Genomic DNA, 19933 nt, shown 5'->3' with positions numbered 1-19933 from the left:
TCGGGGGACTTCGGCCGGCCGGACGACACGACCCCATACGTCTGGGGGTGGCCTTGTTGTGAGCGAGGCCACCCCACCATCATGCCGGGGCCCGGAAGCTTTGTCCGGGCCTACCGCTGAGGCGAGGTGGCGAATGCTAGCGCGACCCCTCTCGCCCCACCCAGGCGGATGACTGCTAACACGTGGTGGTTTTTAGTCAGTAGGAGTCTGACATAACCCTCTGGCGCCCCCGCGCTGGAGGGTATCCATGATGGATTTTCCCCACGTAAAAAAAAAAAAAAAAAAAAAGGCCAGTGCATGGAATTCATGCAGGCGAAAATGGTCGTGGAAAGCTAGTCATAAATGATATCGCAATTTTTTCCTAATTCTCTCCTACCCAAGAAACTAATGGTCATTCGTTTGATAAGTCATCATTATATTGGTAATGTACTTCCTGTTGATGTTGTGGTAGCTTATGCTATATAGCTTATTAAAATAATCGTATTAAGATAATTAATTATCATTAATAAAGTCTTGTTTTATGCCAAATCATAGTGAAATATGATTGTATATCAATATTTCCTAGTTTTTTAATGACTTAGTAATATTCTAGAATATACATACAATATTAATTTGCAATGAAAATAAGATAATCGATCAATAATATTAGGTGACGATATCGAGGAAGTCATCAATTGCAATCATTAATCAAGTTACACAGTCTTAACAAATTAGTTAATATGTTGTCATAAATTAAAAACTAGCAAAAATGAAAACTTAATTAAATGAATGAATGAATGAGAAAATAGGTGTTCATAAACAGCCAAACATCTTTTTCGACGCAGGTGTCCGGAAAACAAACACATAACAATCACTCTAGTAGAACCGCCCAAGCCAACTCTAGTAGAACCCTTCATAGCCTTCTAGTCAATTCAAATAATTATCATCTTTTTATAGGTAGGACACAGCACGAAATATCCTGCTCTCATTTGGAGCAGCGTGACTGGGAAGTACCTAAAATTTAAAGGAGGTACAGCTCTTCAATAGTGTTATGTTCCTGTGGTGAGTGAGATGGCCAGAGCACCCGGGGAGGGTCTGGGCTAGTGTCGACATTACACTAGCAATGATCCTGGCATACTGTGCTGTGTGGCTACGGCACTAAAGAATTTAGCCACCCTCTCTCTTCCCGTGGGTGTCGTAAGAGGCGACTAAGGGATAACAAGGTTCCACAACCACCTTGGAACTTAAGAAGCCGACCGATGGCGGGATAACCATCCAACTGCTGGCTTTGAAATACACAGGCCGAAGACGGGCAGCAGCGTCTTCGGTGCGACAAAGCCCGTACTGCGGTCACCAACCCGCCTGCCCAGCGTGGTGACTATGGGCAAAACACATGAGTTCACGTTATTTTTGGCGTGAACTTGTGGAGGCCTATGTCCAGCAGTGGACTGTATAGGCTGTAATGAAATGAAATGATCCTGGCATAAGCTATTTTACCCACATACCGCCAGGCTGACTGTAGACTTGTCGGACACCCTAATGGTATAAAAAAATAAAGTACTTACTGAAACGTGAAAGGCCCTATTTCATCTAGGTTTAACTGCGACGTCTCTCCTCTGAGGTACTCCTCTGTGTTTGTGTAGTTGAAGATGTACACATCAGAGAAGAGTTCGTAGGTTGGGTTCTCCCACATCCGAAATAAAAATGACCCCTCATCGAAATCCAGATACTGTGGACGAAAATAAATATTATTATTTACATCAAATATTTGTTTTATAACAATAGTGTGCTGGGAACTCGTGTGAAAATTAATATGATGACAAAAATATTAATGTTTTAAAAAAACACACACACACACACTCAGACACACACACACACACACACCCACACACACACACACACACAGGTACATACATACGTACGCACGTACATAGGTACATACTGTAGTCTCATCGTGACTTACAATGATTGACAGCTTTTTTAAAAATAGCTTCATTTCGGTTCGTACGTTTTAAGTTCTTTTCATACGCTTCAGCCTGCAATATCCCGCTGCTGGGCATAGGCCTCTATCCCCATATAGGAGAAGGGTCAGAACTTAATCCACCACGCTGCCCCTATGCGGGTTGGCGGCTATATTCTTTTCTTTGAGTAACGATCGCTATCGGGTGTACATGATAAAAAACTGGACCGACAGTTTAACGTGCTATCCGAGGCACGGTGGGAAGACCCACTAGGACTAACAACCAGACCGGAAATCAATATTTTGTATAAACATAAATATTCGCACCGGGCGGGAATCGAACCCTTGATCGTCGGTGTTTAGGCGCCACCGACACGGCACACGTACCATTACACCAGAGCGGTCATCTTTGCATAATTCTAGTTAAATTTTCTAAAAAATAATATAACATAATTTGTAAAACACGATTTAAAATTACTTTTGATGACTAGTTCAGTAAAATTTTTGCTTTTGATATTTTCACATAACAGTCGAAAATATACGTACATAGAAGTATATGAAGTATGTGTATTGTACAAGTATTTATGCAAATCAACTTGACCAACTATTCACGTCAATCAATTAGTATTGAATATCAGAACGGGTGATACTGCAAGTCTCACCTCATAACATTGATAGACTTACGAAATTCCTTGCAACCATATCATCATTTTAGAAGAATAAATTGAATTTTATGCATTTAATTATAAAGCCTCACGAGACAGATCGCGCATGCGTGACCGTTGCATCAAGTATCCGCTTTAGTAACTCGGGATTGCATTTAGAAATTGTCAAACGTTTCGTAAACCTTGTCTCTTAGCTATCAGGTTCTGTATTTAGTACGTTTGCAATTCTTAAGTATGAAATGCCATTTTTTACTAAATGTAAAGATATGGTTACTTTGAATAAATAAAATAAATAAAAATGCCTTACACTCAACGGCCCCCGTGGAGAATTTACTCCTGTCTCGGGGGTTCGGAAATACACGCAATACACAAGCCCAAACGCCTAGACAACGGCAAAAATCTATATGGTCCATATAAATAATAATAAGATAATAGTAATAAGATAATAGTAATAAGATAATAGTAATAAGATAATAGTAATAAGATTAATTAATTTATTTTCTCACCACAATATTGTAAACATGACATTAGATTGATACATAACATGGTCACTAATATTGTGGGAGACTGGTGCCTAAACTAGGCTCGTGGCCTGTGTTTCAGAACACCAGGCCTCCACCCCTTAATAAAGTACATTTCAATTATCATCATCATACGGGCATGTATGTGGGGTAAATGTATGCTTTGTGCGAGGATCGAACCCGCAACCACCAGCGCAACAGCCTCAATCTAACGCCGTGACTGTTGCACTAACTGAACTGTTGAAATCAAGCTGTGGCATAACATTTTAAATTTGACTTTACTAGAATTAATATCCATAAATAATAATAACTAAAATTAAAAAAAAAACTAAAAAAACCCTTTCATACATAAACCAAACTAAAAAGGTATAATCTTATCCAATTAGTGTATTGTCATCGGTCCTCGATTAGTCTAAATTAAATCTGAACGTTAGAAGTGGGTCAAAATGAAGTCCAAAGAAGTCGGTCACAAACTTACAAGCATACAGGTGAAGCATCTAAGTAAAAAGGTCCAAGCGAAATCTGACTGCCTAAAATACCTATGCAGACAGGGTTTCCTAAAATTATTTCTTATTATTTATACTCTTTGGAAAATTTCAACTTCGAAAAAAATTGTCTTCGATCGGGTGAGTGACCTTTTGCTTTTACTATTACTAAAATAAATATAAATATCAATAACTATTTTTTACTTTTCAATGTTCAAATCAATCTTCAGTGTCAGATCTACTGACACGTTAATTGTCTATGTTGTATCAAATAGCAATGTTATTGCATTTCAGCCTTAGCGAAGAAAAAGGACACGGTTTGAGGTCAATAAAAATTATGAACCATTATGGGTTTGCATTAACATACCACAAGAGCTGACGAGTTAGACCTTTAGTGTAGGAATGATATCTTGACCTTACTTAATTAATTATGTGTGTAGAGGTCAAACTATATATTTAGGTTTCTTTTTATAAATACAAACACATCATACATAAATAACATAATTGAGAAGTTGACCAGCAGATAGAACATAATATTTATCTTCTAATACTTCATAAAATATTCTCACGAAACGAAAAAGTAAGAAAATTGCGAAAAACTTCAAAAAACTTCTGCTAACTAACTTCGTGCCTTTGACAATTCGAATCAGTCAGCTAAAGCATAATCTATTCAATTGGCTTAATAGGAAGAAATATTTTCTTTTTGTACAGACTCGAAGAGATAAAGTTTAAGCGCAGATATCAAATTAAGAGAACTAAATGTCAAGACAATGGTTTACAATCACATCTCAACAATAGGAGTTTAGATTCCAACCAGATGAACTGACTACTTTAAGAAGACATCGGAAAGCCGCTGGATTCGGAGTGGCGAACATAAGGGAAGGCCTATCTTCAGCAGTGGACTGTTAAAGGCTGATGGATAGATGGGTGATATAGAATACAGTAGATACAGCAATTGGAAGTGGTAGTGGGCTGGTATTGTATGTCGCGGGACCGAAGTTCGATGGAGCACGCGTGTCCTGGTGTGGAGACCGTATGTTGGCGAGGGAAGTCCTCCGGCTCCCTGGAACGACGATCTACGTAAGATTGCCAGTGGAGGCTGGCTGAGGATTGTAGATTAACGGGATATCTGACGCGAGCTTGGAGAGGCCTATTTGCAGTAATGGATTACGAACATCTGAATATTTGACGCGAATTCAGAGAGGTCTATATCTAGCAATGAACTGCGACAGGCTGAAGCGAAGTTATATAGACCAAAGATGATTAACATCGCTAGATCACACGTATACAAAGTCAACCTTTGTATATTGAACGTCATAATGTATGTATCATTATGTATTTTACGTGTTGTCGTCAATAACTTGAAACTGCACAATGAATAATTAAAATTTAAAATATACCCAGACGTATGTTTATGTAAAATTTTAGTACTTTTTATAAATTTATAAATAGATTTTGTTTCCGTGACGCATAGACTGCTTTTTGTAATTGTGACTAATTATATTTTATGCATTACAAATTATATTTAAACACGGAATATTACAAGTCAAACAATTATTGGAAATAAATTGTTTGCTTATAAAATGATATCATTTCTTAAGATATTTAAATTAATATGCAGTTTAGATTTATATAATAAAACATCAAGTAACTATGACAAAGTGCTTGGAATTGTTATGAAATATGGGAACTCAATGCAAAATAGCCTTTTTTTTACGTAGAGAAAATCCATAATGGATCCAGCGCGGGGGCGCCAGAGGGTTATGTCAGACTACTACTGACTAAAAAAACCACCACGTGTGAGCAGTCGTCCGCCTGAGTAGGGCGAGATGGGGTCCCACGCCACTTCACCCCGGTTGTAGGCCCGGGCAAAGCTTCCGGGCCCCGGCACAATTCAAAATAGCCGACGTCAAACGTATGTTGTAGGAGATCCGAATGTGAAAAAACATTCACCCATCTGTTTAATCGATAAAAAAAAATTATGTTGTCTTTACGCTTCAGCCTGTAGTATCCCACTACTGGGCATAGGCCTCTTTCCCCGTGTAAGAGAAGGATCAGAGCTTAATCCACCACGCTGCTCCAATGCGGGTTGGCGGATATATTCCCTACTACGAGTAACGATCGCTGTCAGGTGTACATGATAACAATCGGGACCGACGGCTTAACGTGCTCTCCGAGGCACGGTGGGGAGACCCACATGGACTACACAAACACCCAGACCACGGCAAACAACTGTATGGTCTATACAAATGTTTGTTATGTGGTGGGATCGAACCCGCAACCGCCAGCGCAACAGGTACAATCCATGGCTGTAACCGTTGCGCCAACGCGGCGTCTCGTCGGTACTTACTATATGTATATAAAAATAAATCACGAAAGGATTGACTAAAAATTCCTAATGCGTACATAATATGTGTAGTGATGCGACATGCAAAAAAATGTTTATGAAAATAAATTCGATTACTGTTTAGAATTTGCGGTTAACAGTATTCGTATTAAAAAAATTAAATTAATTTTTAACCGACTTCAAAGAAGGAGAAGGTTCATAAAAGGTAAAGGTTAAGGTTATATATATAGGTATATATATATGTGTGTGTGTGTGTATGTATATACATATTTTTTAATGTATGTTCGGGGATAACTTCGTCGTTTATGAAACAATTTTGATAACTCTTTTTTTGTTGGAAAGGTTTCCAAGTGTGGTACTATGAAAGGAATCCAGGATCTGACGAAATCTGAGGAAATCGACGGAAACCCGTAGAAAATCGTAGTGACGACTTACGTTGTATTACTACTCGATGTAATTGTTGTCGGTTTTTTAACCGACTTCCAAAAAAGGAGGAGGTTCTCAATTCGACTGTATTTTTTTTTTTTTTTTTTTTTTTTTTTTTTTTATGTATGTTACATCAGAACTTTTGACCAGGTAGACCGATTTCGACAAATTTTGTTTTAATCGAAAGGTGGTGTGTGCCGATTGGTCCCATTTAAATTTATTTGAGATCTAACAACTACTTTTCGAATTATATCTAATAATGCGTTTTTACTTGACGCTTTTTTCGTCGACCTACGTTGTATTATACCACATAACTTTCTACTGGGTGTACCGATTTTGATAATTCTTTTTTTGTTGGAAAGGGGATATCCCTAGTTTGGTACCATGATAAGGAAACCAGGATCTGATGATGGGATCCCAGAGAAATCGAGAGAAACTCTTGAAAATCCGCAATAACTTTTTACTGGGTGTATCGATTTTGATAATTTTTACTTTAATCGAAAGCTGATGTTTATCATGTGGTCACATATAAATTTTATCGAGATCTGATAACTACTTTTTGATTAATCTTTGATAACGCGTATTTACTTGACATTATTTTCGTCACCCTACGTTGTATTATACGTTATATCTTTTTACTGGGTGCACTGATTTTGATCTTTTTTGTATAAATCAAAAGCTAATACTTGTCATGTCGTCCGTTTTAAATATGATTGAGATATAATGAGCAATTTTTGAGTAATCTTTGATGACACGTATTTACATGACGATGTTAAGACGACTGTGGTCATGTTCAATACTTTGCCACAACGCCATCTATCAAAATGTAATGAAATTACTTCGTTCACTATCGATCAAATTACAATATTCCACTAGAGTAGAGAGTAGCAGTTTATTCGTTATAAATATATTTGAGCTTTTAATTTTTGAGTTATCGCTAATACTGGGTATTTACTTGGCTATTTTACGTCGACCAACGTTATATTAACCTCATTACTATTTTACTGGGTGGACCGATATCGATGATTCTTTTTTTAATCGATAGGTGGTGCTTGTCATGTGGTCCCATTTAAATATAATTGAGATTTGACTCGAACTTTTTGAGCTATATCTGATATGGCGTATTTACTTGACTGTTTTTGGAGTTTTCTCCTTAAGAATCGATTTTCATTTATGGCCCCGGAATGAAAAAATTGAACAGTAAAATCTACTGAACGAATGACCTTGTTAGAGATGGCGTTCAGACGTTTTCTAATAACGCAATTAGGTTCCGATAGATGGCGTTATTGCATTCATTTATTTACAATTTGATATAGTAATAATATATTTCTTAGACTAGTAAGCCTTTTTGTGCCTATTTAGACAGTTGATCTGAAGGGGTAAACTCCAGTTGTGCATCGGAGCTGTGTGAAAACATGAACATTACATATTTTTAATAAAAAAGACATAAACCGTAATTCAATATAAATCCGCTTCAACTAAAAAACCCGCCGTAATAAGCGATGTCAGCGCTTCGCGCGAATCGACGACGGGCCTTTTATGAAATTTCTGCCTACAATCGCTAACAAAATGTTAGAAATAACAGTAGAACATTATATAATTCTACAATTTTATAATGTCGCGTTATATGGAATACGAACAAAGTATTACTATTTTTTCGTCGATCTACGTTGTATTACTCTTCGATGTAATTGAAGTCGGTTTTTTTTTCGTTTGCGAGCAAACACAATTATTTCGTTTGCGAGCAAATACAATTATTTAACAAATATAAATAGACCTATTTAAAGAATGAAGATAAATATACAGGTACTGATTTTGCTCGTGTTTGCCACGAAATGTGTCCAGGGGTATTGTAGTCAGCGTATATTTGCTCAAGTGAAAAGTATCCTTATATAACACTAGCGACCCGCTCCGGCTTCGCACGGGTATAAAATATAATTATAGCCTATGTCATTCACTGCAAAAATGATTAAAATCGATCCAGTAGTTTTCATTAATTCATTACTGCCCGTGGCCCGCACGCGTTAACTTAGAGTAAAAGCCGGCCGGAACCACCGCAAACGCTACGTACCGCGATTTTTAAATCGGTAATATCTTCGAAAATATTCATTTAAATCATATGCTATAAAGGGCCATATAGATCTATATTAAATAAAAAATATATTTAAGGTATTTAATTGGATAAGGATTAATGCTGTATTGGTTAAAATCGCTTCGAAAATTAGCCATTATTTGTCGTAAAAAGTAAATGACAAAAAAATGTTATTGTGGGATATCCATAAGAGATAGGTATATACCATCGCGGAGTTTTCTGTAGACTTTTTCAATGTGTACAATACTTAGTACATTATTTTAATAAATTTCGTAGGGTTCAGCCTGCGTTTGCAAATTAAGCGAAAAAAAAATAATAATTATTTACGACATAACATTAGAAAACTCAAAAATAACAGTATTTCTCCACTATTTAATGGATGTTATTACACATATAAACCTTCCTCTTGAATCAATCTATCTATTAAAAAGAACCGCATCAAAATCCGTTGCGTAGTTTTAAAGATTTAAGCGTACATACATGTGCAGGGACAGAGAAAGCGACTTTGTTTTATACTATGTAGTGAAGTTATAATAACAAACCTACCTGGGCAGAGTTATTTGAAAAGAAAAAAAAAACTTATATCATACCCTAATTTAATTATTTTACTAGTTATTTATAAAACTCAGGTAGTTGCAATCATAAATTATATTTAAGCTTTTTAGGTTCATAACTCCATACCAGAAGTTCACCTTGGACGCATTACCTGTCCTAAAGTGTAGGTTCAAAACCCGTTGTGTAATTGTTATTACGAAATTTATATTTCATTCGTAGTATTAAAAATCAAATAAAAACCGAAGAAAATCTTATCTTCATCTTAAGTGACATATTTTTTTCTCGAGAGTTAATTTATATTGTTGTTAAAGAATTTTATAAATGTCATAAAAAACTTGATTAATTACATAATAATATTTGTTTGAAAAATTCAACCAATATCAAGCATCCCCTTTTTATAGCCTTTAAGTACATTTCCAGGATTCCGTTATTGACTACCACATCCACTTTCGTGTAGTAGAATGTGTTTCACATATAACAAACATATAGACAGAAAGACAAACATAAATATAATAAGAAATAAGATATACTAGTTTAGCAAAAAATGATTTCTAGGGATATATATATATATATATATATATATATATATATATATATATATATATATATATATGATCGAATTGAGTAATCTCCTCCTTTTTTGAAGTCGTTTAAAAAACATAATTGGTTTATAGTTAGCGATGACTTGCATTTGACGACAGAGCGGTTTAAAACTGTGAGAACAATGGCGTCGTCTTACTTTTTATCTGCCAATTTTAAGCATTTCAATAAAATCAGTTAGTGACTGTGACGCCGCGTTGGCGCAACGGTCACAGCTATGGATTGTGGCTGTTGCGCTGGCGGTTGCGGATTCGATTCTTGCACATGACAAATATTTGTATTGGCCATACAGGTGTTTGCCGTGGTCTGGGTGTTTGTGCAGTCCTAGTGGGTCTCCCCACCGTGCCTCGGAGATCACGTTAAGCCGTCGGTCCCGGATATCATGTACACGTGATAGCGATCGTTACTCATAGTAGGGAATATATCCGCCAACCCGCACTGGAGCAGCGTGGTGGATTAAGCTCTGGTCCTTCGTCTACATGGGGTAAGAAGCCTATGCCCAGTTGTCGGATATTATATACTGAAACGTCAGCTACTGACGTGACGATTATCATCAAAATTCTATACCGTTTTATTTTATCTTAGACAGTAAATATTGATGTGATGTGTTTTTCAATTTTTTCTTCCAATACTAAAATTATGTAAATAAAGGCGGCCATTGATATGACAACGATCATCTTGATCGTCTAGTTACTGTGAATTTTGAGTGTCGTTTTAACGTCAAGATTAAATCAAGATCACAAATATACGGGTATGAAACACCAATTTCTAATAGTTTATCTTGTACATATGTATGTCACTGATAGATTTTATCAGTAGGAAGTACAACACAGTCATATTTCATCAACCAATAAATTGCAAGATTTGGATTCACAGTTAACAAACAGAAATATTTGACAGGTAAAGGAGAAAAGGAAAAGTGCATAACATACTTTCCAAAATCGAAATCTAAAATAATTTTATTCAGGCTGGCTTCAAAAGCATTTTTGAATCGTCACCTCACAATCACAATTTATCTGTTTGATATCGTTATACGTCAGATAGTTTTATCAACGGGTCCAAGGTGATAAAAAGTCAATCGAGAAGTCAACAGCCGATTGTGAATTGATTTGATTAAAAACCAATGATCATCCGTCGCAAAAAATTACCATCGCTTCAAAGGTCACACCAAGGAAGTTCTGCCGCGACCTCAATACGTGCGACCGTTAATGCGATTATCGTAACGTCAATGGTGGCTTTACGATTCGGGAATATGAGATGTGGTATTTATGAATTGCTTACCGAACCCGACAAAAATACAACAGTCCGAAATTCGCCATTTTCTTATCATTTTTCTTTTCTTTTATATAAATCTTATCCTGACATAATTGTTTAGCCGCTATCAAAAAAAAAACCAACTTCACTTATATCGAGAAGGAATACGACATAGGAATAGACCTAGGCGGTAAAACAGATAATTAAATACGCATTATTATCGATAATTCAAAAAGTGCTCGTGCACCACCTCTCGATTAAAATAAAGGATCATCGAAATCGCTCCAGTGAAAAGTTATGAGGTAACACGCATAAAAATAGTTGAATTGAGAACTTCCTTCTTGGACTCAATCGAAAAACAACGACACCAAAAACATGCAAAACACATGAGTTCACGTTATTTTTGGCGTAAACTTGTGGAGGCCTATGTCCACCAGTGGACTGTATAGGCTGTAATAATGATGACACCAAAAAATAATTAACACATTATACGGTCATATAACTAGTACAGTCGTTGGAAAGCGAATAAATAAATATCGGGGAATCACTTTTAGAATAAAAAATTTAATTGATATTTTTAACCGACTTCCAAAAAAGGAGGAGGTTCTCAATTCGACTGTATTTTTTTTTTTTATGTATGTTACATCAGAACTTTTGACCGGGTGGACCGATTTCGACAAATTATGTTTTAATCGAAAGGTGGTGTGTGCCAATTGGTCCCATTTAAATTTATTTGAGATCTAACAACTACTTTTCGAGTTATATCTAATAATGTGTTTTTCCTTGACGCTTTTTTCGTCGACCTACGTTGTACATATTATACCGCATAACTTTCTACTAGATGTACCGATTTTGATAATTCTTTTTTTGTTGGAAAGGAGATATCCCAGGGGTATCCAGGGGTACCATGATAAGGAAACCAGGATCTGATGATGGGATCCCAGAGAAATCGAGGGAAACTCTCGAAAATCCGCAATAACTTTTTACTATTACGATTTTGATAATTTTTGATTTAATCGAAAGCTGATGTTTATCATGTGGTCACATATAAATTTTATCGAGATCTGATAACTACTTTTTGAGTAATCTTTGATAACGCGTAGTTATTTGACTATTTTTGCGTCGATCTACGTTGTATTACTCGTCGATGTAATTGAAGTCGGTTTTTTTTTCGTTTGCGAGCAAACACAATTATTAAATAGATGCGATCTGTTTAGGCATTTTTATCATCATCACTTCAGCCTGATATAGTCCACTGCTGGACATAGGCCTCCACAATTTCGCACCAAAAAAAGGCGTGAACTCATGTGTTTTGCCCATAGTTGGCTGGGCAGGCGGGTTGGTGACCGAGGCATTTTTATATAACATGTTTTTCATGTTGAATTTATATTCAAACGACAGAATTTTTGACTACAGTTGATCTTATTTATTACGTATAACAACTTTTTGTATTTATTACAATGTTTGTTACTAGTTAATTTTTGCATTTAAATTAAGATTGGTTTTATTTTTACACACTTTGTAAACCGCTAAAGTTTTAAGTTTTAATACGGCGTTTTGTCCTTATTTTTTTTTTCTTTACCAGTTGGGATCTGCTGTTTTACTTGTGTTAATATAAAAAAAAGAATTTGAATTTGAAATAGCCACACACAACACACATATAATTTTTTAATTCGAGCTCGTAGGTCCTGAAACAACACATTCATACACACGTTCATACAAACAAACTCTCTAGATTTTTAATATTATTAGTATATATACCACTAACAATAGGAAAACAAATTACTTAAAAAAAACTTATAATTTCTTCTAGGTACACAATAAGGAGGTCTTATCGCGAAGCAGCTAACTTCAAGACAACCTTGAAAACAAAGCCTATATAAAAATGTATGGTAAAGCTTTAGATTAGGTAAAACCGAATTTCGGGACCGTGGGGGGATGGGGGGGGAGAGGGTGGGGAACGCTACCCCTGGTACCACTGTCACACCTCGGAACCCCATGGTTATGGAGATATCCATGGTTAAAGTTTTGAGGTTAGAAGAAGAATTTCGAAAATTAGAGGAACGCTTGGCTCCGGCGCTGCGGGAAGTGCAGCCCTTCCGCCCTTGCGTGCGAAAGCACGCTCACTCATGCTTCGTTCCGCAGCGGAGGCTGGTCGCCTTCGGCGACCAGCCTCAGCCGCTCCTCTACGCATTCGTTCGCGCGCTTTCGCACGGCGGGCGAGGGCTGCCCTCCCTCCGCGCCTCCGCGGCACAAAAAAAACACTCTAGGGGTAGGACAGACCAAGACCACGTGGACAGTGGGGTGCTCCGATTCGGTTTTGGGTATTTTTCGAATTTCTAAACCTATATTCTAGCACGCAATGTTACTAATTTTATTAGAATATTATGTCTGACGCGTTATTTTGTTTAAAAATGTCGATTTGTCAGTCGTTAAGCGTCAGTTCGTATCGTTTGTTGATCTTGCAATCGAGATCGTTTTTACGTAAATTTGTTCGAAAATAAAATGTGAAAGTTGGTGAATGGAGCATATGAGTGCACTTCCCGCTGCACCGGAGTTAAGGTGGAGTCAGACACGGAGCTCTAAGGTATTGTAATATCTCTGAATCACGTAAAGTTAACCCCAAAACTTCAAACACGATATCTTCGAAACCACGGGGTTTACGCGAAACGCACACTACGGGGGGCTAAAAAACGGGGGGGTGGGAGGGTAAAACTTTACCCTCCCATCCCCATTTCACCCCATAAATTGGAGGCCACTTAACTAACGAATGACCAATTCTTCTTCTAACCTCAAAACTTTAACCATTGATATCTCCATAACCATGGGGTTCCGAGGTGTGATAGTAGTACCAGGGGTAGTGTTCGCCACCCTCCCTTCCCCCATCCCTCCACGGTCCCAAAATTCGGTTTTACCTAATCTAGATCTTAGCCAAATGTATATAATATTCAGAACTGCTACACATTATATAAATGACATATATATACACACAGTTTCTAGTACCCTGCTTTCTGCTCCGAGAGTTGTGGGTTCGATTCCCACCCCGAGTCTGGGTGTAATATAAATATTTATTTATATATGTATTATTTATAAGTATGTTTATCGAAAAAAAAAAATGTAGCTATACCAGTCGGCTATTACCTATAACACAAGCGTCAAGTTGGTTACTTTAGGAACAGACGACCGTGTGTGTATTGTGTAGATATTTATTTATTTATTTGTCACACTTCACTTCAGCCTATCGCAGTCCACTGCTGGACATAGACCTCCACGAGTTCGCACCAAAAAAACGACGCGGGTAAAACTTTAGATTGGAAAAAACCGAATTTCGGGATCGTGGGGGAAAGAGAGGGAAAAGGTAGGGAACGCTACCCCCGGTACCACTGTCACACTTCGAAACCCCATAGTTATGGAGATATCCATGGTTAAAGTTTTGAGGTTAGAAGAAGAATTTCGCAGCTTTCACGCGTTATTTTCACATTTCACAAAAAAAAATTTCACATTTCACACGCTAATTTTACATTTCATACATTATTTTCACGTTTCATAAGTTATTTTCAAACAGGAGTACGTAATAACGATCTCGACTCCAAGATCAACAAACGATACAACTTACGTTACTTATGCTCCGTTCCGTAGTTTTCACATGTTATTTTCACATTTCGCACATAATTATAACATTTCACACGTTAATTGAACGTTTTCACACGGTTTTTTAACAAACGATACAACAAATGTTTAACAACTGAGAAATAGATGTTTTAATAAAAAATGACAGGCCACTTATCGTTTCGCTCCAAAACAATGTAAGCATAAATTCATTGTTTTTGTTTAAATAACTGTAAAGGCAAAGGTCTAAGACCATACAGCCTTGTTTCATGTTATGTTTTTTACTTAAATATATTTTAACGAAAAATACTCAATATTTTAGTTCATTTTATATGACAATAAATAAATAAAAATAAAAATATATTGAATACAGGTGAAACAAGTCATGGAGAACTCATGTGTTTTGCCCATAGTCACCACTCTGGGCAGAAGGTTGGTGACCGCAGGACTGACTTTGTCGCCCCGAAGTCGCTGCTGCCCCTCTTTAACCTGTGTATTTCGAAGCCAGCGGTTAGATGGTTATCCCGCCATCGGTCGGCTTTTTAAGTTCCAAGGTGATAGTGGAACTGTGTTATCTCTTAGTTATCATAGGTATTGCGATGTATATATTAATAATGTAATAAATATTGTAGTCTGTTCGGGTCTGAATATAAAAAGCTAAATTTATTTTATTTAAAATAAAAATTACATATTCAGAGTCCCGTAACCAGCTTCGCTCGCGTTTATATCAGTTGCTTGCGAAATGTAAAATATTTTTAAAATTTCTTAACAGAAACCTTAAGATTATTTCTTGAGATAATTCTATTTATTTAATGATATTATATTTCAGTAAAGATAAATTTTATTAATACTGTTGTTTAAAATTACTAATGGCCAAAATCAAATCCAACCTCACAGATAAACAAAGAACTATAAGTAAATCACTATTGTTATAATTAATGTTTCCATGAAAGCGACATAATTATCCCTTTTATTTTATGCTTAACCTACCATATTTAATGAAGTTCTGTATTTGAACTAAGAAAAACCGGTGTGTAGACCAATCGAAGCCAATATTTTCTTTGTTTTTTTGGATTATTTCACATTTAAGCCGACTGCTATGCGAAATACTTTTCTGAAACTTTCTCCAATAAACGGGCAGACGGTCTCGAATAATACTTGTGATTCTCTTGAACTCCTTAGAACAGGTTATCACATGTTCGAGATGAATGGTATCTTGTGCGTCACTGGCCAAAATGAAACGTTATTTATTGCGTATAGCTAGTTTATTTTGTATTTTAAAACGAATATTTTATATCCATGTAGTGAAATAACAGAACCGGTATTTTGGCACAGATTGGCTTTCTTTTTCTTTGATTGTAGTTTGGGTGTATTTGGGTTTGGTGTTGTATTTTGGTGCTTTTCTCTTGGAGAAGTTATTAGAAGTGAATTAGTGGTCATTCTACTTCTATCTTCAGTGGTAAGCTGGTGAATGTGTAACGAGAGCGTTACGAAAGTTTGATCGGGCGTTACAAAAGGCGAACGGAAATTGAGAAGGTTACGTTTCGTATTTAACTGTAAGGGCAACAAAAGAAGTTATACTTCAGTCGTATGATCTAAAGCACACTCGTTTTTTTTAAATTTAAACTCAGATGGCAAAGAACATGTTATAGTTGTTGATCTTTTATTTATTTAACGATTAATGTGTTACAAATTAGTAAAATATGGGAGAAAAACTCACCCAATTCGTGACTGTGTCAACTGGATCAATAGCCGCCAGAATAATGGAGAACATGGCTAGGAGTACGCCATACACCACTCTGATGACGGATTCTGAAAGTAAGAGGTAATCTAGATAAACTTTTTTTGATACAAAGGTAGAAAACACGCGTACGGACCGCATGATGGTAGGCGGATACTATAGTCTATAAACAACAGCAATACCAGGAGCATTTCCATCGCGTTACCGACCCTATACCCACCCTCCCCAGGAGTTCTGGTCACCTTAATCGTCATAGGAACACAACAGTACACGAGAGCACCGTTATTTGTCTGTGATCTACTGTAAGGTTAAGGTAGACCCCCAGTATTTCCTGCTTACCTGCTTGCTACAATGAAAGACGATAAAAGAAGATAAAAAGTTAATAGATACCGTTTTATAGTAAGACTGATAATACTTCAATTAGTCATTTAGGCTTAGAAAAGAAGATTATCCTGATATAACATAGTCTGAACCTTATCTAAAACATAAGATCCTGATAGGTTTTATCATCAAGAGGCATTATATCTCAATTGACAACTAAATCTTTTAAATTTACAGTTTGCAAATAGAATTCTCTGTAGAATAAAGTTTGATGTTGAAATAGGAATAAAATTATAATTATAATATCCGTTGGATATATTGAATATAGTTGAAACAAAATAATTTTACGTCGAGGATATTTAATAAATAGTTCTTCAGCACTAAACGAAGAACATTACCCTTTGAACTAACGTTTACAAAAAATCAACATCCAAAACGTTCCAAAGTTACAATGCAGCAAAAAATGTCTAATTTCTCAATCAATTAAGAACTAAAAAAGATTCTGTCATAATTAACAAGTAACAAAACAATACTTATAGTTGTACAATTTTTGTGTAGAAATGTTTACGAGGTCTATTAAAATTTTATAATTGCACTCAGACTGTTTCAAATAGCCTTCCCGTGAATTATAGAATTAGTATTAAGGTGCTTTTTTGACAAAAAAAAAAGAAAAATTAGCAGACATTACGATGCCAAGTGGTCACTACCGCCATAGACATCTGGAACACTGCAGGAGTGCGAGTGCGTTGCTGGTCTTTAGAGAAAAGAAAGAGACAGAACAAAGGAAGAGAAGTATACGTTAGACTTTTGAATACTCCTAAATATTCGATTTTTATTTATGTTTACTTTATACATAACACTTATTTTAGATATTTATGATCACTTTTAGAATTTTTAGTCGTAAAATGATAATATATTATGTATTTACCGTATTTATTGTCGTTTTTTTTGATATCCGGATCTTTAGACACAATTTCAGACGCCATAATCACACACTAAATTCTATTTTGTCGTATGTTTAAAATATTTCCTGATAGATATATTCATCTACCCTCATTCTTGTAGCGAAACCGTTCGTTGCCACTATTATTTTATTACGATCTTACTCCTTTGTTAGAATGAATTTCGATTCTTTTCGAGTCAAAATTTTCAAATTTATTCATTTAATTGAGCTTTAATGCACTTTCGAATCGTCATTTTACGATGTACTTTTATATAAATGTCAATAAAAACAAGTTCGGTTATTTGCACTGCACTCAAGATTTAGTGCTTAAGATAACTAACATATATGGCTGAGGTTGGAATTAAGGTCTAAAACAAACTATCGATTTACAGTCGATTAAATAATTGAAATTTTTATTTCTATGTCATATTGTCTTCAAGCATTGCGGAATCTTCGAAGTGAAGATTGTGTGTTTTCGAGCAATGCGTCCTGCCTGTGTTAACATACGGAGCCGAGACGTGGACACTGACGAAGGGACTGGTCCACAAGTTTAAAGTCGCTCAACGTGCAATGGAACGGGCTATGCTTGGGGTCTCTCTCAAAGACAGGATTAGAAATGAGACTATCCGCGACAGAACGAAAGTAACCGACATAGCCCACAGAATTAGCAAGTTGAAGTGGCAGTGGGCTGGTCATCTGTGTCGCAGGACCGGTGGCCGTTGGAGTAGACGGGTCCTAGAGTGGAGACCGCATCTTGGCAAACGCAGTGTGGGACGTCCTCCGGCCCGTTGGACCGACGATCTACGTAAGATTGATGGTGTAGGCTGGATGAGGATTGCGGAGGACCGGGTTGTGTGGCGCGAACTTGGGGAGGCCTATGTCCAGCAGTGGACTGCGATAGGCTGAAGTGTGTGTGTGATGTCATATTGCCAAAATTATCTGCGCTCTTTTGATTCAATTGAAAGCGAAAAGAATTAGAAGTTGAAGAATATTGACATAATATAAACAATACACAATCCAGGTCATAGACGATTTCATAATTATATTACTAGTCGAAATTTTTAAACTAAAAGTGATCAGCAAGATGCTCCGCAGCTATATTATACTAGCTGTGCCCACGATTTCGTTCGCGTTTTGGGTATTTATATGTTCAACGTAACTGTTTAAATTGGTATAAATTTTTTATTTATGAACCGATTGACATGAAACAAATACTAGATATTAAGTGAAGTGAATTCTAGCAATCACTGTTTTTAACCGACTTAAAAAAAGGAGGAGGTTACTCAATTTGACCGTATATATTTATTTATTTATTTATTTATGTTCGGGGATAACTTCGTCACTTATGAACCGTTTTTGGTAATTCTTTTTTTGTTGGAAAGGAGATGTCCCTAGTGTGGTATCATGATAAGGAAACCAGGACCTGGTGATGGGATTCCGGAGAAATCGAGGGAAACTCAAACCGCATAACTTTTTACTGGGTGTACCGATTTTGATAATTTTTGATTTTTGACATATTTTTCGTCTACCTACGTTGTATTACTTGTTAATATAATCGAAGTTTGTTTTTTTTCGTTTGCCTGCAAACACAATTATGGGTGCTGTTTGCGTTGATAAAGGTCCCAATAATATTTTTTCTCATATATCTTCCATGTACAGACAGCGGTCCGTTACATTTCTATTATATATATTGATGATGATGACATACACTATCAGCTTTCGAATGGCCAAATCATGACAGTCATGTCAGTCATGATTCTACCCTCTGTTACCCATCTGTTACTAACATCCAAGTCTGAACCTAAACTATCATTTACCGCATGCAAATATGAGGAAAATATAAAATATTACGCAAAGAGGTTATTGCTGATTTAATCAGTTATATAAAAACATAGTTGTCCAATAAAACATGTAATTTTAAATTAAAGTCTATCTAACAGACGGCGTTGTTTTTTCTGTAACTAAGGATTTTTACAATAACTAACAGTTTTTACGATACTGGAAATGGTATTATATTTTAATTGTTTACCTATAATAATTACAAAAATACCAAGTTTGTACACTGAACGATGATAGATTTTATAAATAATAATATTTAGGGAGTTTCTTACCGATTCTTATTTTTTTTTTATATCACTAGGTCGGCAAACAAGCGTACGGCTCACCTGATGGTAAGAGATTACCGTAGCTTATAGACGCCTGCAACATCAGAAGCATCGCAAGCGCGTTGCCGACCAAATCCCCAATCACCCCGGGAGCTTTTTTTTTATAGAAGAGGGGGCAAACGGACAGTCGGCTCACCTGATGGTAAGTGAAAAACAACATCCACAGACACCCGCTACATCAAAGGATTAGCAGGCGCGTTGCCGGCCTTGAAGCTCTGGTCACCTTACTCACTAACAGGAACACAATACTGCTTGAATACAGTATTATTC

The 19933-nt window shown here is 36.4% G+C and overlaps 1 protein-coding gene across 1 annotated transcript in view; it reads right to left on the bottom strand.

Annotated features, from left to right (window-relative positions):
* The window catches only part of LOC123657913 (scavenger receptor class B member 1-like), an 83740-nt gene that overhangs the window by 35722 nt on the left and 28085 nt on the right, over positions 1-19933 (bottom strand). Inside the window, exons 3-4 of the mRNA XM_045593400.1 lie at positions 16214-16305; positions 1545-1708 (exon numbers count right to left, since the gene is read on the bottom strand). Coding sequence (XP_045449356.1) covers positions 1545-1708; positions 16214-16305 — 256 coding nt within the window. The remainder of the gene's footprint in view (positions 1-1544; positions 1709-16213; positions 16306-19933) is intronic.

The sequence above is a fragment of the Melitaea cinxia genome, chromosome 11, assembly GCF_905220565.1.
Source record: "Melitaea cinxia chromosome 11, ilMelCinx1.1, whole genome shotgun sequence".
Lineage (NCBI taxonomy): Eukaryota > Metazoa > Arthropoda > Insecta > Lepidoptera > Nymphalidae > Melitaea > Melitaea cinxia.
This window is presented reverse-complemented; position numbering and strand designations above follow the sequence as displayed.